General features: G+C 36.6%; 6 protein-coding genes across 7 annotated transcripts; 3 read left to right on the forward strand and 3 right to left on the reverse strand.

The window, feature by feature from the left end:
- Nucleotides 1-1,200, reverse strand: LOC108108677 (ER membrane protein complex subunit 10). The gene is made up of 4 exons (XM_017216782.2): nt 1,010-1,200; nt 785-952; nt 288-671; nt 1-231 (listed from the first exon to the last, which is right to left on the reverse strand). Exons 1-4 carry the CDS (start codon nt 1,067-1,069, stop codon nt 160-162), a joined length of 684 nt encoding a protein of 227 aa, XP_017072271.1. The 5' UTR covers nt 1,070-1,200; the 3' UTR covers nt 1-159.
- A 1,162-nt stretch (nt 1,201-2,362) lies between these two features.
- On the reverse strand, nt 2,363-6,824 carry LOC108108813 (structural maintenance of chromosomes protein 5). The gene is made up of 16 exons (XM_017216999.1): nt 6,660-6,824; nt 6,220-6,592; nt 5,971-6,149; nt 5,655-5,901; nt 5,497-5,595; nt 5,146-5,433; nt 4,992-5,093; nt 4,722-4,930; nt 4,496-4,659; nt 4,088-4,417; nt 3,817-4,034; nt 3,540-3,764; nt 3,180-3,404; nt 2,956-3,113; nt 2,782-2,899; nt 2,363-2,725 (listed from the first exon to the last, which is right to left on the reverse strand). The coding sequence occupies exons 1-16, from the start codon at nt 6,731-6,733 to the stop codon at nt 2,630-2,632; spliced, it is 3,105 nt and encodes a 1,034-aa protein (XP_017072488.1). The 5' UTR covers nt 6,734-6,824; the 3' UTR covers nt 2,363-2,629.
- A 348-nt stretch (nt 6,825-7,172) lies between these two features.
- LOC108108684 (growth arrest and DNA damage-inducible proteins-interacting protein 1) lies at nt 7,173-8,006 on the forward strand. Its single transcript, XM_017216787.2, has one exon. It carries the CDS (start codon nt 7,221-7,223, stop codon nt 7,917-7,919), a length of 699 nt encoding a protein of 232 aa, XP_017072276.1. The 5' UTR covers nt 7,173-7,220; the 3' UTR covers nt 7,920-8,006.
- Nucleotides 8,007-8,477: 471 nt separating this feature from the next.
- Nucleotides 8,478-10,971, reverse strand: LOC108108692. The gene is made up of 9 exons (XM_017216797.2): nt 10,612-10,971; nt 10,386-10,549; nt 10,146-10,325; nt 9,975-10,090; nt 9,822-9,915; nt 9,582-9,758; nt 9,115-9,404; nt 8,908-9,053; nt 8,478-8,851 (listed from the first exon to the last, which is right to left on the reverse strand). Exons 1-9 carry the CDS (start codon nt 10,898-10,900, stop codon nt 8,559-8,561), a joined length of 1,749 nt encoding a protein of 582 aa, XP_017072286.1. The 5' UTR covers nt 10,901-10,971; the 3' UTR covers nt 8,478-8,558.
- A 3,290-nt stretch (nt 10,972-14,261) lies between these two features.
- LOC108108689 (neuropeptides capa receptor) lies at nt 14,262-17,294 on the forward strand. 2 transcript variants are annotated; one of them, XM_017216793.2, is made up of 10 exons: nt 14,262-14,471; nt 14,751-14,901; nt 14,965-15,055; nt 15,115-15,314; nt 15,387-15,560; nt 15,620-15,694; nt 15,761-15,905; nt 15,959-16,142; nt 16,199-16,303; nt 16,937-17,294. In XM_017216793.2, the coding sequence occupies exons 1-10, from the start codon at nt 14,262-14,264 to the stop codon at nt 17,060-17,062; spliced, it is 1,461 nt and encodes a 486-aa protein (XP_017072282.1). In that variant the 3' UTR covers nt 17,063-17,294. The 2 variants fall into 2 exon arrangements, with proteins under 2 accessions (XP_017072282.1, XP_017072283.1); XM_017216794.1 differs by lacking the exons at nt 15,959-16,142; nt 16,199-16,303; nt 16,937-17,294 and having other exon boundaries at nt 15,756-15,843.
- Nucleotides 17,295-18,032: 738 nt separating this feature from the next.
- Nucleotides 18,033-20,450, forward strand: LOC108108682 (putative uncharacterized protein DDB_G0268364). Its single transcript, XM_017216786.2, has 3 exons — nt 18,033-19,953; nt 20,161-20,350; nt 20,412-20,450. Exons 1-3 carry the CDS (start codon nt 18,463-18,465, stop codon nt 20,444-20,446), a joined length of 1,716 nt encoding a protein of 571 aa, XP_017072275.1. The 5' UTR covers nt 18,033-18,462; the 3' UTR covers nt 20,447-20,450.
- The last annotated feature ends 368 nt before the right edge of the window (nt 20,451-20,818 follow it).

Consider the following 20,818-nt stretch of genomic DNA (forward strand, 5'->3'; position numbering starts at 1 on the left):
TGAAGTTCTTACCAAAGGCACATATATTCAAATTAAATTGAGTCAATAGGTTTATTTTACATAAGCTTTAATTGCTATGACTTGGTTAACGGAAAATTGCTAAGGAATTGTAATTATGAAATGCTAACAAACAAAAGTGCACCAACTAATACAAACTACTTATTTTGCACCGTCCTGGTTTGTGGCTCCAGAAATGAAAACAAGCAGAACCACCGGTACGATGTACATCCACTGAAAATTAATAATTAGGTTAGAACAAAAGATATTAGTGGAATACTTTCACTTACGTATTTGGCGAAGAAACCACGGTTATCACGGACTTCACCACGCTCCCTGGCTTCTCGCTCCCGCTCCACTTTCTGAATAAAACCAGCGGTATCAGGCACGGGAGCCAGTTCAGCGTGGCGGATCAGGACGTCGGTGCTAAATTGCGATTCAACCAGCTTATCCACGTCCTCTTTGCTGCACTCAACAGTGGCGGGAGCAGAATCCTGGGAGACAGTGATGCCGGTAACGTACCCAGAAGGATCGAGCGAAACCCAAAGTACATCGTTCAGTTGTGCTTGCAGCAGACGGCAGGCCTTGTTGGAAGTGATGAATTGGGCCTTGGCGCCATTCGAGTAGACCACCGTGGCCTTCAAGCGGTAAAACTCATTTTGCAGAGCCAGTTTCTTAAACAGTAAGAAATTACAAGGTAATATAAAATAAGATCATGTAAGTGTCAAAGACTTCAATAAACCCCACGGGCTGTTCCAATTTGCCGGCTACTAAAAACCACTATTACCTTCAGCAAACCAAGCTCGGCATTACTTAAAGATGGTTGTTCCACATTAGCCAGTCCGGAATTGAGACTTGGAATAGTCACATTCCCGCGGAAGCCAAAGCTATCCGAGTTGGCAGCCAGAGAGTGTTGCAGCTCAATTGTAATCCAACTATCATGGTCCAAAAATGCCTACACGTAAAATTATTCAGTTATAAAATTTGTAGTTTACATTGGTTTATAACTTACCCAGCTGCTAGACACTACGCCCAACAGAAGACAGAGCACAAATTCAAACTTCAAATTCATTTTTCCTTAATAAATGTCAATTTTTATTTCAATTTGCCAATGGTACGAGGGATGTTACGAATAGTGTGGCCGACTCTGACTACTCATATAACCATATAATGTCTAAAGAAACATACTAAAATGATTGAGCTCAAGTTTGGGGTATTCTATTTCTTCCGAAATACCCGTTGATAACTGCGTGTAACGCAATTTAACAATTTCTAATAAGTTTGGTTATATGAATTGAAAAATATATACATATTTTAGTTGGAAATTAGTAAGCTAAGAACTATGATATTTTTGTTACAGGAAACACCTTAAGAATTTCGTTATTATTTCTGGTTATAATTAAAAAAAGATATTAAAAATAATTACTATTATTTGAATTTTGTTTTTTAAAACAAATTGTTTATCATTATTTATAAAAGAAGGCTTAAAGATATTTAAATGCGATTTCATGTACACTTCCTCTTATAACTTAAACAGGGTAAAATGTTTTAAAAACATGTGTATTTCCCACTTTTAATGTTAATTTGTTTAAGATTTATAAGTTTAACACCATTATCGTAACCTGTGGTTTTTACTCTCATTATGTTGGGACTTAGTAGGCCAGTAGAAGATTTATAAATATGGCTGTATAGCAATAACTGCTGATCTAAAAAATCCCAACCATAATGGGGGCACACGCGGATTTCGAATAAGTCCCGACTTCTTTTAAGGCTAATACAAAACTGACAAACTATTTGAAAATAACCTGTTCTTTTATAGTTAGCGATGAGGAATCGGTAATATCGGATTTAGCATTCAATATATGATGTAATGGAATATTCATAAATATGATGACATCGTTTTTTTACTTTAACCCTCTAAAAAGATTTTGCTTAACTTTTTTTAAAGTAAATGCTGACTTTATAATCATTGCAACTACTGTCTCGATATTTTAATTTCGTTAAGGTAGCCGAATTTTTGAACTAAAGTTGAAAATATTAAAAAAAAAAATGCATTAATATTTTATTATGACTATAGTGTTAAAAAGATATAAAAGTGAAATAAGATAAAGGTGCTTTTGTAAGGTTTTAAAACGAGGCCGAGCTGAAATCCGAGAAAATCGTCAGGCATCATTGACTTTCGACTTGCTTGATAATTTTTAGTTCGGCAGCTCACAAGCTTTTTGTTGAATTAAACCAACAGTTTTAAAAGAAATCGCAGCAATAATGGTCATTTAGCTAACATTTTAATTTACATTAAAACGGATGCATTCCCATTAAGTGGTAAGACCCCATTTGAGCACTTTTTGTGTTAAAAGAATAAATATTAAAATGAAATATTTTTATTGTAAACGCCTATAATATATTAATATGTAATGACAACAGATTCATGTAACACTTTTCAAGAGTCGGAATTTTAAAAATATTTTGGAAATTTCATGCCATCAGAAACTGTTTTCTAGTTGTGTACAATGGAAACGTATAAATGCTCAGATTTAAAAAAAATAAAAATAAAAACATTAATATTAACGTTAATATTAATATCAAGTAAAAACATATCTATGTAAGATTTATTTTCCAAATCCGGAACGCTTTAAATATTTGGGAATTTCATGCCATTACAAACTGTTTTTGAGTTGTGTACAATCGAAACGCATAAATGTTCGTTGAAGTTCAGATCTCGAAGCAACTAAAAAAAAAATAATTAATTTTAAATTCTTAATATATTAATTTTATTTTATTTACCTTAGGTGTTACAAATAAATACTGAGCAGAACCGTGCTTTGTGGCCTCCTTAAGGAGTAAATCAAATATGTGGCGCTCATTTTTAGCGTCCATGCCCTGATTTATTTCATCGACGCACCTGAAAAATGGCAAAATGTAATCTACTATTAAATAAATACTTTGGTTTATAAATACCTGAATGGCACATGAGTAACATGTTGCAATGATAATGAGTAAATTGCAATTGATACGGCCCGTTCGCCTCCAGATTGAATGAACTTATCCAATGGCTGCAGCTGGGCACCTCTCCTAAACTGGACCATTATCTGAATGCCGTACGAATCGAAGTCGAACTGAAAAAAGAAAATGGCATTGTAGTAAAATGTTCGAAAATTATTTAACGCAATATTACTTATTACCTTATCAGTTTTGGATAAAACTACTTCCCCAACGTATTCAATTGACTCCATAAACTCGCTGAACTTTGTACTTATTGTTTCTACTAAGCTGGTTAGTTTGAGTACCCATTTGTCGTATAAATTTGACATTTCAGATTCGATGTTTTTGGCTTGGCTAACAGATTTTTGAATTCCCTCCTCCAGCGTTTTGACTTCGTTTTGCAATTGCTGATAGCTGTCGATTGCCTGGATATTCATTTAAGAAAAGTAGATCCTTTAATTAAATAATCAGTTTTGTAAAGGGTATTTATGTAATCTAAATAATAAATAACAACTAAATAATCTATAGTAATTAATAAAATAAGCATTTCTTATATCCACCTCGGAGTTAACGCTTTTCATGCACTCCAAACGAGCCTGATAGTCATGTATAGCTTCAAGTATTCCGGCCAAATCCATGTTTTCTAAATCCTTGAATTCCTTCTTAAATGGAAATTTCGAACTGGTTGGAATTTCTCCGTCACACAAACGCTGAATGTCGCTCTTTCGTTTGTTTATATCATTAATCTGATTTTCCAAGCTCTTTATCAATTGTTGGAAATCTCTCTAAAAATAACAACTTTTAAATATTGAATCCAATCTTTGAATGTTCGCTTACGGTTGCTGATAAACTCTGTTGCTCGCTTTCCTTGAGTGCTTCACTTTGACTCTCATGTTGCACCATATAAACAGATGCCATTGTCTGGGCTAATTCCTTTTCAATCGTAAGACGACTCACTTTTTCCAAGCAGTTTGCCAATTGCCGCTCGAAATTGACAATTTTTCTTAAGTCTGTCCTCATGCTTTCATGGAAATTGTCTTTAAGAGCGTCCAGTGCTGAAAATACAGTTCATATATGCTAATACTTTGGCGCATTGATCAACACTTACCGTCATTACTCTGAAGGATTTCCAACTTTCTCCTGAGAGTTTCAACTTCGCTTTTTAGGTTATTAAAATGAGTTATTTTTTGGTCAAGTTTTCGTTTCTTTTCTTGTTCATCCTTTGTTACATCTTGCAGCCGTTCAAACTCATTGTCGGTTTGGCTTATGGCGTTCCTAATTTTGTCACTTTCTTTCACGGCTTCGAAACACAGTTTCTTGACCTGCTCTAGTTGTTGTGAATCCACTGTAATTAGTTGATTTTTTCCCCTGATAGTGCTTTCCGTAAGAATTGTATCGGAACGATAGCGAGATGCCGTCACAACAAATTTCTTATTTCCTGAAATATTCTACCAAATTAGTAAGATTCGTAAAGGAAAGACTCTAATAAACAATAAAATTATTAAAGTATACACACCCCCAAAATAAACTCGAATATTTTTCGGAATGGCTGAAGTATTATTGCCAACGGCTTCTGTGCCAATGGGAATATTATGAATCGAGTAGGAAGCACAAAGCTTGTTTATTAATGGTATCGGTCCGCTTACGAGCTCCACAAGATATGCACGAAAACCCAAGGGACTGTAGGGACATTTAAATAATTATCTTCACTTAATTTAGATTTTATTTGATCGTTTACATACCGCAAATCATTTCTTGAAATACTTGGATTGTACATTACTCTATCGGCTGGTGCGCAATATATAATGTTGACTCCCAATTTTTGTTTCACACACAACTCGTTTATCAAGTCCGACATGTCCTCTTTGTCCTCACATGCAAATGCAAATAAGTCTCGCTGAGATACAACATTTTCCAGGTATTTGGCGTCTTCTTGATTTTCTACGGTAAGCTAAAGGTGATTTATTTTTAATACATATTAGTTTTAGTGTGCAATAATGCAGAAAGCTTACCTCAAGTACCATTGGATCGTATACGTTCAATTTGTATCTCTGTCTATTTTGTGACAACCAATTCATAGCTTTAACTAAATTTGGATTACGCATTCTAATTTCCTGAAAAACATAACATGCAGTATATTTTGTTAATGTAAACCAAAATATTTACTTCAATTTTCTGCAACTTGACGTTTTTGAGTCGATCTATTTTGTGCTTATAAGCTGTGATTTCTGGAATCTTTTCATCATTTAGTTGTTGCTCAAGTTGTTTTCTTCGCTTATACTGTTCCATGGCTTTACGACGTGCTGCATCGCATGCTGTTTTAACTCTTTCCAGTTCCGAAAGGATCTGAGGCCTGCTTTTATTGAAGTCTTCTAACTCCTCGTTTTTATTGTCCACTAATTGTTTCACTTTGTCAGCTTCTGCGGCGTTTCTAATTGATTTTTGGATGTTTTGCTATTTAACAGAATAAATAATATAAATATATACATTTTGAATACTTCAAAAACAAATACCAACCTCTAATTCAAGTTCTTTGCCCCGAATTCCTTGTCTTAGGGAATCAATCTGACTTTCTAAAGCATTTTGTTCTGCTACAGACTTATCTAATGAACGCGTCTAAAAAAAGATACCAATCAAATAATTTTGTAGAAAAATTGCATTCAGCCAACAATTACTTTTTCCAAGCAGTCTTGTCTCAGTGAGACTTTTCTTCTCTCAATTTGTTCTTGAGCCATGACAAGTTGGTTGTGTCGCTCCTTCATTATGTCGCTTTGAGTTTTGGCTTTGTTAACTTGTGTTTGCAATTGAGCTGCCTTTGCTTCTCCATTCTGGGTCTCAATCCACAATTTCTTCGCACTAAAGACTTGAAGTTTTTGTTTGACTTCCTCGCGTTCCTTATAGTGCGCAACAGTCATTTGCAACCTACAAAATAAAATTTGGAAATGCATTAAATAGTCTTGTAAATCATTAGTACAGAAAGTTATGACTTACTGTTCCAATCTTTTTTTCTTTTTCACCAGATCACTTTTCTCCTTTTCCCGATTGGTATTGGCATTGGTCTGTTGTGTGCGCAACTGCTTTAAAAGATTGAAATTGCTGGTCAGCTCATCGTCACATACGGAAGACATTGTGTTCAGCAAAAGCTCTTGAGGATTCATCTTGGAAAAGTCCTAAAACATAAATATAAATATAATATATAATATTAAGATTTAAAAGTCAATCAATTTCAAGGCAAATTACCTGAACCCGATCCTGCGGAAGGAACTGGCACAAATTGCTGACTTGTATGTTGTAGGAAGATACGGCAGCCAGAAAGTTTTTCTTGGAGGTGTCCTGGCCGTTTACAGAGAAGGTGGAAGATCCATTCGAGTTAATGATGCGCCGGAATGACTCCGTGCTGTTTACTGTTCGTCCATACACCCGGACAATAATCGTGGCCGAGGTTTTGTTGCTCTGTATGTAGTCAGCAACACTAGCGGATCTATCCAACAGAATCGGTTCCCCGCCCAAGCCCAATATAATGGCAGACACAATTGTGGACTTGCCACTGCCATTAGGACCCGTCAGGACGTTTAAATAGTGCTTCGGATGAAAAGTAATCTCACTGTAGGACCTGCAATTTGAATTTTAAATAAAAAGATCAGAGATTTACGAATCGGACCATTAAGACTTGAATTTACACGAAATCTTTGCAGTAAACTGAATGAATACGTCCCGCCAGTTGCTTGGAACTTAGGGCACGGTGTCCACCCATAACGACGAGTCAGCTTCACTTGTTTTTATCTTCAACTTTTTAAATAGAATACAATTCCTTTTAAAACGAGTCCGCGCTTTCTGGATTTCTGTTTCGCATTAAGGCAATAAGGCACGTTAAATAAATATCGATAACATTTGAATAAAAACATCGTTGTAATCCTAAGAGGGCCCCTTAAATATGTGACTCAGTTTTATTTAGGACAACAGCACTGTTCCCACAAGCTCTTAAATCAAAGCACAATTCTTTTATCTCAGTCCGTTTGCTGTTCTTACATTTGCTAACACCAAAAATTTTTGACAACATATAAATTTAAATCAATAAATTATTTTTAATTGAATAAGATTATCTTGATTCGTTAGTGTGAACAGCCTATTCTATTCCGTCTACATTATTTTAATAAATCGATAGCTGCTGATGTCTATCGCTATGGTTTTGTTTCATCTCTATTAAGCACTCATAACTATTTAAACTAAGGCAATTAAATATGAATTTTGGCAAAATAAACAGTCTAGCCAGACTTCCTGCACTACAGTCATGCTTACAATACTCAAGCTCTGCAAAAGCCGAACTGCCGGCAGCCATGGTTGGTGACGAGAATGACCTACCGGCATATCCCCAGGCGGTGGACAGATCCGGCCTGCAACCACAACATAAAAATGTGCTCCTGAACAAATTGCCCTACCAAGAGCCGCACTCCTGGATACATCGGACCGAGAAGTACCAGAGGCAGGCCTTCGGACGTTACGGTGCCGAAAGTAATGTGAATCCAAAGATCTGTTTCGAGTCCCTTGGAGAGGAAGACAACAGACAGGTTATGCAACTAGAAACACTAATGAAAATGTTGCAGAAGAACCGCGCTCAGAAGGCCGAAGAGCTGGAGAAGATCACTGCACGCGAGGATGACATTGCGAAGAAGATGGAAAAGTTAAAGCAGTGGAAGGCGGATCTCCATGCGAAGGTCGCCAAGCGGGAGGCGGATGCCGCGGCAGCTATACAACGTAAGGAACGCCTGGTGGAAGAGGTGCGTCGACACTTCGGCTTCAAGGTGGACACACGCGACGAACGATTTAAGGAGATGCTGGAGCAAAAGGAGAAGGAGGACAAGAAGAAGCAAAAAGAGGCCAAGCGAAAAGCTAAGGAGGAGAAGATGATGGCCAAGCTGGTAGAGAAGTCATCTGCGTAAAGTTACTATAGTTGCTAGTACCATCGATTTAAGCAAAGAACTGTTATCTGTTGCCGTCAATAATAAATATCCAGCAATAGAAAAATATTTATTTTACCGGATTCCGTATACATTTTTTAAAATTTCAAAGAATTCAAAATCGAAGTTAAAGCTTCACAAATTTTCGGTGTACAAGTAAGCTTGAATTCTAAATAACTAAACTTTTAAATGTTTGAGGAAGTTATCGCTATCTTCATAGATCTTTCCTTATAAATATATAAAAAAAATCTTTTTACATATCAAATTTAATGTATAATTAAATTTTAAATATAAATTTTAAAAAGCGCAGATAATATAAAAATTCATTAGTTCATTTTAAAATATTTTTTTTGGTTATCAGTAATTTATTATCACAAATATATACATAGTGTCTTGTTTTCAAAATTATCACGTTTATTATCGTCTAGGATACTATATTAATTATATTATTATTATTAAAAGTTATAAAGTTTAAACCGAAATAGATAATTTTTTAGAAAATCATATTATTGTGGTAACAGTAGACAATACGAATTCAAAAATATTTTATGGCACCTATTTTGGTATAGCCATTTTGGTTTTATTCTTTTTATTTCACTGAGAATTTATAAAATCTTTTTATCAATCTTCAAAATCGCTTTGACGTAAGGACAGGGAACTGCGAACTGATTTTTCACTCTCACGCCGGCTGTTTGCCATAACACTTTGCTTTTTGAAATTAAATTCCTCCTCGTTACAGCTTATGCAAACATTTACAAATTGTTGAATATCCTTTTCCATCAATTTATCCGCAACTTTTATTAACTTCTCTAGAGCTTCACCGGTTCGTTCGACCTTGTGAAGAGCGGCATTGGCTTTAATTATCAGTAAATAGCTGAGAAACTGCCAGATATAGCTGTTACACTTGATGGCCTCTAAAAAGTATGATTAATAATCTAAAACTTTACAGTAAATGAATAAAGTATCGAACCTTCAATAGACTTTCGGGCACTAAAACAGCATTCGTCGAATCTATGAGATTGCAGATGCACACTGCCAATCTGATGAAGAAGGTAGGATCTTTCGATAGGGTACTTTGCGAAAACCATCCTTTTCTCGAATCGGTTTACTATTTGACTGAAAATGATTAAAACTTATTAGGATAGGTCAATTTAAAAATGTATTTAAAGTTAACTACCGCGACTTTGACATGGCCGGATCGCCTGTATCCAAGCCCTGATGCGTGGTACGGTCCCCAAATACGAATGGCTTAACCTCCAATGACTTGTCCATGGGAAAGCGAAGCAAGCGGAGCAGAGCGTTCTTTTCCGCAAATCGAAAGTTCTTTGGAACAGTGTACTGATCTACAAAGGCTAATGCCAAAATGTTGTATACCTCGTTCAAAAACTCAAACTTCCAGGGCATAATCCTGTGGGTTTTTTTGACCACATAGTCGCCCATTACTTCCTCCACGTAGTTAGCCAGTTTCTGAAAAGGAGAGTGGCAAAATATTATAATTCTTATAAGGCACAACAGTTACTATGAGAGGTAAAAGAATCACCTAAAGAATCGAATCAAACCTACAAAGTTAATGTAAATTTTACGACAAGGAACTGTGTTCTCAAAAGTATTTTAAAAACAAATAAGCTAAAGCCAAATCCTTACTGGTAGATTTTTAGTTATTCGAAGATAGCGAATAGTGCGCAGAGCAGAGATCATATTTCGTCTGGTTTGGTACTGAACTCGATACAGATATTCCTGCCGAAATTTGTCCATTAACTTCTTGTTAGTGAACTTCTGGTAGCGGATATTGTACATGGGGCTGCGTGCTTCTAGCATTTTCTGTGTCAAATAGTAAAAAGATTTAAATATGCTCTCTTCACATTTAGTAACCGCTTCACCTACCAAAAAACCCTTGAGCTCGTCATATTTCTTCGTAGTGATGGTCTGTAAGAACTCATAGCTTTTTTTACACTGATCCAAGAGCAGAGTAGGATTCCTAAATAAGATAGATATGTTGATCATAAAAGATTTAAATAAATCGGATAAGGGGCTTACTTTCGAACATGTTTCAAAAAAATCATATCTAGCCAAGACCGATCTAAATACATTTGGTTAAATACATCGAAGGCACGATTTCGCCTTGCAATTTCCAAGGGAGAAAGCATTTCATCCTAGGTGAAGAAAACTTGTAAATAAGATAAGTACAAATTCATCATAAATGCCAACTTCTATTTCCGGGATACTAAGGACATCGCATTTTTCTTGTTCCTTCAATATTTTCCAAAGCGGCCTGGTATCTTTCTTATATCTTCTTAGTTCTTCAGCTATCTGCACTATAAGTTTGTCATTTTCAGATATAAACTGAGTCATCGAAGGACCACACGCATCTTGAATATTTTCGTCCACCTAAGATAACTTTGTAAATAAGGGAGATATCTCCGTAATTTACCCAAAAATCAATCATACCACAACCAGAAGGCGTTCAAAAATTTTGGTTTTGTTACCAGTGAACAGACGAGCATTGTCGTGAAGCTCGGCTTTGGAGTTTTCAAAGTGATTCAATTCATAGAGGGCATCGCAGACTTCCAAATTAATCGGCGCATCATTACGTTGCAGACTATTTAATATTCCTTCACGGAAATTAAATAATTTAACATATTAACATTTTGGAAGAGGACAAATTGTAACTTACGCTGTGCATCCCGACAATCCTTTAAAGCACTTTCTGTCAAGGCATTTTTCCTTTTTGTCTGACTTCGGCGATATAGAGTGGTGAAGTCTGTAGGTCCGAGAGTGAGGGCTTTGTTAAAGTAATGTATGCCAAGATTTTCCCGGCGCCGGCGGCAGTAGTACGTTCCCCAGTCCTTGTATATCTTCTGTTCAATCTCTGGGCTCCAGTCAATCTTAAACCATATTGGTATTGCTGCTTGGACGCCCTGAGCCTGCGGAACAAAAGAGTCGGGTTGTATTATTGAAGTCATTATATTATTTTTTTGTTTTATTATTTTGTTGTTTTTCCATCGAATATTTGAAGGCAACTGAATTACATTACAGAACGGATTCTAGGACGTAAGAGTGTAGTAGAAACGGTACTATGATCGAACCTAGCCCTATGCTGGCCTTGATCAGTTACATACATTGATGGTGATACACATTGATGGTGAGACTTCCTTTTTCCTTATTGATCACTTCGAGTGATTTTGTCAAAACTTAGATGCCGCAAAAATAGTATAAGGAGAAAAGCTTGCATCCTTATTAGGCTAACATGATTCTGAAGCACTTCGGTTTGCCCCAAAGCCACAAGTATATCTGAAATTACCTCCCACCTTCAGTTCCACTAGCATGGAAGTAAATGTAGGAATTCGGCTTCAACGCCTGCGCACTCTGCCGCCCAGATTCCCTGCTCCTCAAGCTGGCCAGAACAATTGGATATGCAAACAGTTGCTTCCCACCTGTCGTTGGCCAAGCATCCTGCGGGAAATAAGAGCCTTTCCGTGTCTCGGCAACTTTGATATGTGCACTAATTACGAAAATTCGAGTGTCAAAAGAACCCAATTAACAAGTGTTAAGTCAGAAGTAGTTATGAATGGATTAGGAAGTTCTTCAGGTGCAAGTGGTAAACCAGTGAGAGATTTTACGTAATTTTCAAATTTACAAAAGCACGTTTTCTTAACATATGCACTTATATGGCCATTTGTTATAATTTTAGTTATGACAGTAATTTGTGATAAGATAAACGACTACTATCAACATTGCGATAAAAAGATTGGTATCCATTAAATAAATAATTTATTATGGGGAGATTGAATTAATTAAAAATGCTACTACTTATAAAAACTTAGGAAAATGTTAAATCACATTTAAATAAAAATCCAATGACTAGAATTTAAACTAAAAACTAAAACTAACTTTAAATTCGATAAAAAATAAATAAAAGTAATACCTAAAAAGTGACTCATTTCAAATATATACGATCATTCGAATATTTTAAAAAATAAACACTTATTTTCAAATTAAAAATAATTATGTTATTATTTTCTAAGTACCTTAATGGAGGTGCAGTATATATATTTTCAACATCAACTGGGAATAAATATTTACACATGTAAATATTTATGTATGCACCGATAAAAGCTTTCTTACATATAATTCTTTCATAGTTTGCTGAACTTTTGCATGTGGTTCCAGGTGTTTACGGTTAAACATGTTTTTATTGTACTACATAAATTATGAAAAATAAGTAAAGAGGATCAAAATTACTCTGTTCAGCAATCAAAATCCGTTTCAAATTAATCTAAGATGGGCTTAGGTCCTGTTTATTACTCAAACACTTCGGAAGCTTTGAATAAGACAGCAACCTCGCTAAGCCTTTTTACTTATTCATCTTCATTTGCACTCAATAAATTCAATTGAAGCAAGTACCTTGGCAGAAAGTGCTAAGAAAACTGCCAGATGTACATACATAATTATTTTCCACTTGGGGCGACACTTGACGTCTATTACCCACATAAATACATATGCAAACTTGTGGGTTTCGGCACCCAAGTAATTAGCAACACGTGGCTTTGGTCACTTCTCGGGTTCACCGAAGGGGCTGACAGAGAATGGGGTTGGTCACCGCCTAAGTGTCCCTAATGATTGGATGCTGGATGGGATTGCGTGTCTCAAGGGTGCTCTGGACCCTCCAGGGTCTAAATTGGCTGATTTAATGATTTAGTGCTTCGCTAGGGGGGAAGCTCCTAATGAGCCACCTGCTATTTATTATTTTATTATCTTTGAGACTGTCGTACCTCGAGCTGGCTTCCTAATTACACGTGTGCCTTCCTGTTTGCATATTTTGTCAAATTAAATTCACGTCTGAGTACACTTAGTTGGAAAGTTAGCAAGTGCGTAAAATTGTATATAGTAGTTCGGTTCGCTAAGCCAAAATGTCTCAGTGTTTTGAGTTGAGTTTGTCTCGGCGACATGTTCATTATAATGACAGAATCTGTGGCCAACACCGATGCAAACTTTTCTGGCTGCGAGTCTTCGTATTTGTGTCTAAGCTATTGTTAACCCCATTTAAAGTGGCTTAATAAATCTGGCCAAGATGCTGCTGCCGACACTTGCAACCACAATAAAACTAAATACCTGTGGGCATATTATATTAAATTCCCATCTGTCTTAGGCTTTAGTAAACAAGGCCTTAAAGTTCTTTGGCTGGTGGCTTTAAAACGAACTGAATTAATAAAACATTTTAAAGGAATCTGTAGATATCAAGCTGTTCGCCTTATTAATCTGGCATACAAAATTAACAGACAACATTTAAGACGTGCACACATCGCTCGATATACTTGTATTATATATATCCATAGAGCAGTTTATCTAACGAGATGTGAGTCAGTTGATAAGATAGCATCTTCAAATGCAAATAACGACAAACGTTATACATATATAGGCTTTCAGAGGCTGTTAAATTAAATTAAATTAAATTAAATAGAAATAATGAACGTGTGTGCCGGCCACTTCAGGCTAAACCTTTGGAGGCAGAATCTCCCATGCCCTCTTGATTTGATAACTGACGCTTGTTGACATTTCCACTTAATCTATGTGTAGAAATAAAAGATATCCGGGTACCGTCGGAATAATTCTTTGAAGTTTTTATTTAAATTAGAACACCCAGTGCTCCTAAAGATCAAGGGTATATTGCTTTATCAAAAATCACATTTGACTTCAAAAATATCAGGAACATCTGAAGTCATATACGATTGCCATTTCATTGAAACATTTCCTTTGTGGTACCATTTTTATTTTAAGTCATTACGATATTAAAAAGTTCATAGTTTTGTTTTAGCAAATATATATATAGCCAAAAATCTAAAAGGAAACTATAACACCAAAAAGATCCTCAAACATTTGGTATTCCTTGCATTTGTTTAACATCTGATCAACTTATCTTTTAATTAAAGATTAAATTTTGTTGTTTTTGACGTAAACACAGAAAATTACTCATTCTGCGGCATGAACATTATGCCATACCTATATATGTATCTGACCACATACATATATGTACCTAAAATATGTACTTGTTGTTTATATATGCCCGTGTGTATGTATTTATTTACAATTTAGCCTAAACCATGCCATCTTATCTTTTTAGCGCTAGACTGCGGACAGTAATCTGTGGCCATCTACAAGATACAGTGGCTGTATTATACGATAGCGCACCGCGTATTTTTTTCACCCCATAAAAAATTAAACGGAAATTAAATCGTCGTGTGCCATGGGATATTTTAATTTTAGCAACGGCCGTTAAAAACTGTTCCACTTTTCCAAATAAACCAACAAGAGTTTATTGTTAAAATGAATTCCTCGACAAATCCCACGTTTCCGGAGTTCAATACAAGTTTTAGCAATACTCCAGATTTATATGCAACTAGTGTTAGTGTAGAACCAACCAACGGATTAGAAACAGACGGATACTATGCCTGCGGCACTTTCAACTGCTCCCCAACGGAATTTGTGGCTTTCGTTCTTGGTCCGCAGACCCTGCCACTTTATAAGGCGATATTGGTAGGTATTTAAGATGTTGTTTAAAGTTATACTCCTACGTTTAACTCCTTATTGATTTCCTATAAAAACAATTATTACAAATGTTGTTATAATAATTTATTTTAAAAATGACGCACCCTCACGTTATCCAAGTTAGAATAAAAAATCTGTACTCAAAAACTGACATTCAAATTTGATTTAAATTTAATAGATTTATGTACGTCATTCCTATGTTTTAAAATGCTGTAAAAAATATAATAATTTAAAAAACCAAAACATTTTTACCAAAACCCCCCTCAGATAACCATTATATTTGGAGGCATTTTCATAACCGGGGTCATTGGTAACTTATTAGTATGCATTGTAATCATTCGTCACTCGGCAATGCACACTGCGACAAATTACTACCTCTTCAGTTTGGCTGTCTCTGATCTGCTGTACTTACTATTCGGTTAGTTGAATACGCAAAACTATAAACCTGAAGATTAAGAATGACTGTTTTAATTACTACTAGGACTACCAACGGAAGTGTTTTTATACTGGCACCAGTATCCAGATCTCTTTGGCATGCCATTTTGTAAAATTCGCGCTTTCATTTCCGAGGCGTTAGTATGAATAAACTCTTTTTCTGTGATAATCACTTTAAAGCAACATTTCCTTCTAGGTGCACTTATGTCTCTGTATTTACTATAGTAGCATTTTCCATGGAACGATTTTTGGCTATTTGCCATCCGTTGCATCTATACGCTATGGTTGGCTTCAAACGTGCTATTCGGATAATAACAGCTCTTTGGATTGCAAGTTTCATAAGTGCCATACCATTTGGATTACTCTCGGATATTCAGTACCTGAAGTATCCATTAGGTATGTGACTACATTTGATTGTTATTATTAATCGTAACATGCTATAAATCGCTGATTGAAAACCTTTACCAGATGGTTCCATCATTCAGGAATCTGCATTCTGCTCCATGTCTCCCGAGAAAGTTAATGTTATACCAGTATTTGAGGTATCCTTTTGCATATTCTTCGTCATTCCGATGATACTTATCATATTACTCTACGGACGAATGGGAGCTAAGATTCGGTCTCGGACCAATCAGAAATTAGGCAAGTACTTGGCTACTTCTATTGATCCTAAAAGATCCGACTTCAGGGAAATCTTTTAGGTGTTCAACATGGCACCAATAACAGGGAAACTCGAAACTCCCAAATGAGGAAGAAGACAGTTATTCGTATGTTGGGTAAGCTTTTGGGTTGTTAAGTATTATGAGAAGAATCCAATAAAGTAAACCTTTTAATCAGTATAGCCGCTGTGGTGATAACATTTTTTGTCTGCTGGTTTCCATTCCACCTGCAACGGCTTATTTTCCTGTATGCCAAGAATATGGAAAACTATTTGGATATAAACGAAGCTCTCTTTTCAATTGCGGGATTTGCGTACTACGTTTCATGGTGAGTAATTAAAATATTTTAAAAAAATAAATATTAACTTATTTCTTTGACAGTACCATCAACCCTATAGTATATAGTGTAATGTCTCGACGCTATAGGGTGGCTTTTCGGGAACTTCTCTGCGGAAAAGCCGTTGGTGCGTATTATAACAGTGGATTCGCAAGGGATCACTCTAGCTTCCGGGAAAGCACGGGCACCAGTCTGGGTAACAACATCAATTATGATCGGGTCCATTCCGTCGGTTACTTTTCACTTTTTTACTAGCGTGATTCTCATTCGAACTCACTTTTTAGGTTCACGTCAGATCAAGCCGGCATCAAAATATTAAGAATGAAGCTGAATCCTTATCTGCAAATAGAGTGCTGATTAAGAAAACATACAGTCTTCCGCTACCAAAGGTAAATTATCAAATTCAGTTTTTCAGTGCGAAAATAAAATATAATTTTACTTGAAACTTAACTACAGAGCTTGAGCTTTAAAAATGTCCATGCATGAAACCCCCGTGCAAGCAAGGTTGATAACGGTCATAAGTTAAGGTTACCTTTAAAGTCTTTCGCTTATATTTTTTAGGTCATTCATTAGAAACCTCATGGTTATATATACTATATATTATGTTTAGTAATCTAGTAATATTATATTATAGTTGACCCTTTGTATGAATAAATTTCCTTTTTGTTGCTGAGTTTCAACAATTATTTTCAAATTTTTTCCGTGTCGCCAGACTTCTTCTTCAAAGATACATAGCTCGGTGAATAAATCAAATTAAAAAGTTATTTAACTCTGCGTCAATTCGTGAAACTTTGTAATTCCCAATGCTAAAGTTGCTTGGCACTCTTGTTTTAACCTTGTTAGGTTGATTTCCCATTGTTTACATGTGTACCTATGGGAACCTAACTTTTTCGTTACGTCGCAGGCCAAAGGAATTAAAGAGGTCGTATCTGATTGTCTGAGTTCTCAAAACACGTACATATGTAAATATATTACATGTTGCTTTCACTTATAATAACCTTGAAATTTGTCTTTATTTGCAGAATGCGGATTCCACTGTTCTGAGCACAACAGACATTGTAATTGTACTAGAAAATAGCCACACAGTTTGTGAGGAGCCCAAAGTTGAGAACGATATTTGGATCGAAAATGAGGAAACTTGTATTTAAGCAGGAAGCCATTTCAACATTTCTATATTAGGCTTAAGAGGTCGAGTGAAAAACCTAAGGTTATGTGCACAACATTTTTTGTAGTATTAATTTAAGAGCTTAGATTTGTCTATGTAGAATCGTAGGTCCAAATAAGTTAGTCTGTTCCAGGAATTCGACTAATTTTTAAAAGCTTAGCACAAAGGAGATTAAATTATTATCTTATTGAATAAAAAATAAATGAGTTTTATAATTACGAGGCGTTTTGAATCACGGAGATTTTATAAATATTTATTTTTGCGAGAAAACACTTTTTCATCTTTACATGTTTTCTTAAAACAAAAGAATCCCAGATGATTGAAACTTGATGAACCAAAACTTTTTAGGCAAACAGAAATAACTGGACTTTTATGAATGAATATATTAACAAATGATTACGGTTTTAAACGTTTTGCATAACAATGATTGAAATTATCGTTTTCATGGCTTGTTCTCTCGAACAGCAATGCCAAATTGACGACAAAAACGAAAGTTGTACCCATTATCCCAGTATCTATAATTAAAATACATTTTCACTTTTTCTTGAAGATATAAAGCCAGAGGTAAATAAACCTTAAATTTAAAAATGTCTTATCCAGTGATCTAGCATTGTGTATAAGCAAATTAATCTTTGAACTTTGAGGTATTTCCGAATGAGATGCCGCCAATTACGCATAGGGTCTAAAAATGTTTTCTTCTCGATCACCTCCGAATTACTTTCTCCTGCACTTAAGATAAACAAATTAAAAAATAAATCAGGCAAATAGATCTGTAGCATCTGAAGCGATACCACTGTGCCCCGATGTTCGAGTGTCTCGGCTTCTCGATGATCTCTCGGTGGCCACCACATCCACATTTCCTCTGTAGCAGAGTCACAAAACTGGTTTAATGGCCATTCCGACGAATTCCAGCACAGCTGGCTCAGAAACGTTCCATTTGCAACTCAGTTGCTTTCCAACCAACCGACGAGACCACCGAATTTTAAGAAGAAAGTGATCGGATGGATGGTCGAGACCCTCGATTGATTAACGGTTCATCGGCGTTTAAACAACAGGCTCTGAAAAATGTACCCATGTAAAGCTAAGGCCAATCGGTTTTGAATAGATCGCTGCATCTGGGTCTGAAGACGTAGCTCTGGCTCTGACTTTGTATTTGGCTGCATTGCCGCGAGGCGTTCCATTTTTATTTTAAACGATTGGCCGGATAACAAAGAAAGTGAGATCAAGTCTGCGAGATCGTGGCGAAAGAAAAAGAAGCTTCGCATGTGTGCGTGGTTAATTCGAAAGAAACTTTTTTGCTTTTGGCTGCGGAACTGACAAATGTCAAATACCAATAGACCGTCGTGGAATTAAGACGCGCCTGTCACCAAGCGGACTTCGAAAATGACGAAAATTGCCATCAAATTAGCCCCTCTTTTGGAGGTTATAGTTTTATTGATATTCCTATCGGTCGAAGTGCAGTGCGATGACAACGATCTGAGACAAGCGCGCATAATGCAGTTTCTAAGTGAGCCCCAGCCACATTTTAACCACAACCGACCTCCAGGTCCTGGACTTTTGCCCCGAATAAGACCGCGATCAGATAACTTGGCTCTTCTTTCGGGCAGCCCCAGCGCCAATAAATTCCTGAGATCTCCCCAACCTAAAACCGTTCAACATATCATGCGCCGCGAGCAATTCGGCAACTTTCCTCCGATGGATCAGACTAGAAGGTATCAATTCGACCAGAACCAGCCCGGAAGATTCGCACATGTGAAGGATACTCCTGTCCTGGACGTGGGAAAGAACCAGTTTCCACCCCAATATTTCTCCGAGCAGTATATACAAAACTTGAAGTCCTCACCGCGCTTCAACGGCAATGTGATAATGAAGGATCATAAGCCAGTATATGCACCAATCCAGCAGCATGCGATTCCAGTTCAGGCATCTCAGTACCTGCATTACCCCAAGCTATTCGAACAGCAGGCTGCCAGTTTCAGTCTGGTGCCCTCACAGCAAACCGCGCTTCAGAATAATCAGTTCCCGCAGGAAGCGAACAGTTACTCGGTTTACGAGGAATCCGATAGTCTTCCGAAACAGGGGGTCAACCAAGGGGTTAACTATCGCCAGGCCGTGCCGCCCGCGAAAGAGTCGAAGGAGGCGCAGGACTACCTACAGTTCATGAGTACCAACGAATATTTCCTGCCGAAGAGGGATCCTGACTACAAGAAGTTGGATGTTGAGCGAGATCAGCAAAAGCAGCTTTACCAATATCCACAGCAATACAATCAGCATCACCAACAACAACTCCAGCAAACACAGCAACCACAGCAACACCAGCATCTTCAGCACCAGCAGCCGCAGCAACATCAGCCGCAGCAGCATCAACCTCTGAAGCAAATTCTTCCCTATAAAACTGCTGGTCTAGACAACACTGTCTCCTCCAGTTACAATGAACCCATACAAGTCTCCGATTTGTTCTACCAGCAAGATCCCGCACCGGCGAACTCCGCTGTAGTTCGCGGCAGTTACCAGGCTGGCCAAGATGTTTTTGTGGTCAAATCCGACGGCAACAAGGCGGTCAAGCATGTAGTCTCCACTCCCATGTCGGTCCAAACATCTACTCAAACCCCGCCTAAGAGCCACCACCTTGCCAAGAGCCACAAGAGCTTCACGCCAGAGCCCCTTCGATTTGAGTTCACTGAACAGGATGCAATCAGGGGATCCATGAAGTACACCACATCCCCACAAGCGAATCAGTACTACTACGACACGGTGGCCCAACCCGCCCGCGAGCCCGTTAAATCTCCTGCTCCGATCCTCGAACTCAGCAAGCCCATCAAAGAATACAGTGACGATCCAGAAGATAGTGCAGATACGGAAAGTGGAAAACAGGTGGGATTATTTTTTGATTTGCTTAAATAAAATAATTTACTCATTAGTTTGTTCGATTCAAACAATAAGTTATATTGATGATCCGGAAAAGGAAAAAGGAATTGTCATGTATCAACATTTGAAAATATTAGACTATAAAGTTTAATGTGAAATATATATGCTCTAGAGAATATGAAAAAAAGTATACAACATATTTACTAATTCCAGCAAGAGGATTCGAAGGTGCTAACTGGGACTAGTTCAGCGACTCCAGACAGTCCAAAGGATACGGAAAGTTACTGCGAGAAGGTGTGCGCTAATGTGTATGATGAGAACGATGAGATAATTTGTGGATCCGATGGGTACATGTACACGGGCGAGACTCAACTTCAGTGTTACTCAACCTGCCTTAATATAAGTATGAACTTTTAAAAACCTTTTGTATGAATATGAATTTAACAATTACGTTTTTATTTCAGGTGTGACGATTAAGAGTAAAGGACAATGCTCATAAAGTAGATTAATGTAATAACTATTTATTTTAATTTAATTTATTCTAGCGATTACAGTATAATTTGTCATCATGCTCGATTTATGTCGAAGGCAATGGTAAAATTTAGGGTTTTGTAAAAAGTGATTTCGATTGTATGATAATGTATCAAATATCGTGCACTGGTAGCTTTCCTCTTCAATTAATATTACTTTTTAAAACTATTAGTGCATGTATATTTAAATGCATGTATAAAAAATTCAAAAAATAAGTTTTAATAAACAAATTTACAAATCTAAAATAATGTGTAAAAAAGCATTTGTTTTTTATAAACAAAAGTAGTCTTATTTGCAGGATTACTTTCATAACTGATGTTTCCGTTACTCGAATATCTTC

Source organism: Drosophila eugracilis, unplaced genomic scaffold (genome assembly GCF_018153835.1).
Source record: "Drosophila eugracilis isolate 14026-0451.02 unplaced genomic scaffold, ASM1815383v1 contig_2154, whole genome shotgun sequence".
NCBI classification, from domain to species: domain Eukaryota; kingdom Metazoa; phylum Arthropoda; class Insecta; order Diptera; family Drosophilidae; genus Drosophila; species Drosophila eugracilis.

Excerpts from the sequence above, each read along its gene's own strand:
- LOC108108677 (XM_017216782.2), bottom strand. The coding sequence starts at position 1,069 with ATGAATTTGAAGTTTGAATTTGTGCTCTGTCTTCTGTTGGGCGTAGTG. Across the intron at positions 953-1,009 it reads GCGTAGTGTCTAGCAGCTGG|GCATTTTTGGACCATGATAG; the intron begins GTAAGTTATAAA and ends TTTTACGTGTAG. Across the intron at positions 232-287 it reads GTGGTTTCTTCGCCAAATAC|TGGATGTACATCGTACCGGT; the intron begins GTAAGTGAAAGT and ends ATTAATTTTCAG.
- LOC108108813 (XM_017216999.1), bottom strand. The coding sequence starts at position 6,733 with ATGGGTGGACACCGTGCCCTAAGTTCCAAGCAACTGGCGGGACGTATT. Across the intron at positions 4,931-4,991 it reads ACGATCCAATGGTACTTGAG|CTTACCGTAGAAAATCAAGA; the intron begins GTAAGCTTTCTG and ends AATCACCTTTAG. Across the intron at positions 2,900-2,955 it reads GTTACTCATGTGCCATTCAG|GTGCGTCGATGAAATAAATC; the intron begins GTATTTATAAAC and ends GCCATTTTTCAG.
- LOC108108684 (XM_017216787.2), top strand. The coding sequence starts at position 7,221 with ATGAATTTTGGCAAAATAAACAGTCTAGCCAGACTTCCTGCACTACAG.
- LOC108108692 (XM_017216797.2), bottom strand. The coding sequence starts at position 10,900 with ATGACTTCAATAATACAACCCGACTCTTTTGTTCCGCAGGCTCAGGGC. Across the intron at positions 10,091-10,145 it reads TTAGTATCCCGGAAATAGAA|GATGAAATGCTTTCTCCCTT; the intron begins GTTGGCATTTAT and ends TTCTTCACCTAG. Across the intron at positions 9,405-9,581 it reads GAATAACTAAAAATCTACCA|AAACTGGCTAACTACGTGGA; the intron begins GTAAGGATTTGG and ends TCTCCTTTTCAG.
- LOC108108689 (XM_017216793.2), top strand. The coding sequence starts at position 14,262 with ATGAATTCCTCGACAAATCCCACGTTTCCGGAGTTCAATACAAGTTTT. Across the intron at positions 15,695-15,760 it reads GACAGTTATTCGTATGTTGG|CCGCTGTGGTGATAACATTT; the intron begins GTAAGCTTTTGG and ends TAATCAGTATAG. Across the intron at positions 15,906-15,958 it reads TTTGCGTACTACGTTTCATG|TACCATCAACCCTATAGTAT; the intron begins GTGAGTAATTAA and ends TTTCTTTGACAG.
- LOC108108682 (XM_017216786.2), top strand. The coding sequence starts at position 18,463 with ATGACGAAAATTGCCATCAAATTAGCCCCTCTTTTGGAGGTTATAGTT. Across the intron at positions 19,954-20,160 it reads ATACGGAAAGTGGAAAACAG|CAAGAGGATTCGAAGGTGCT; the intron begins GTGGGATTATTT and ends TACTAATTCCAG. Across the intron at positions 20,351-20,411 it reads CTCAACCTGCCTTAATATAA|GTGTGACGATTAAGAGTAAA; the intron begins GTATGAACTTTT and ends TTTTTATTTCAG.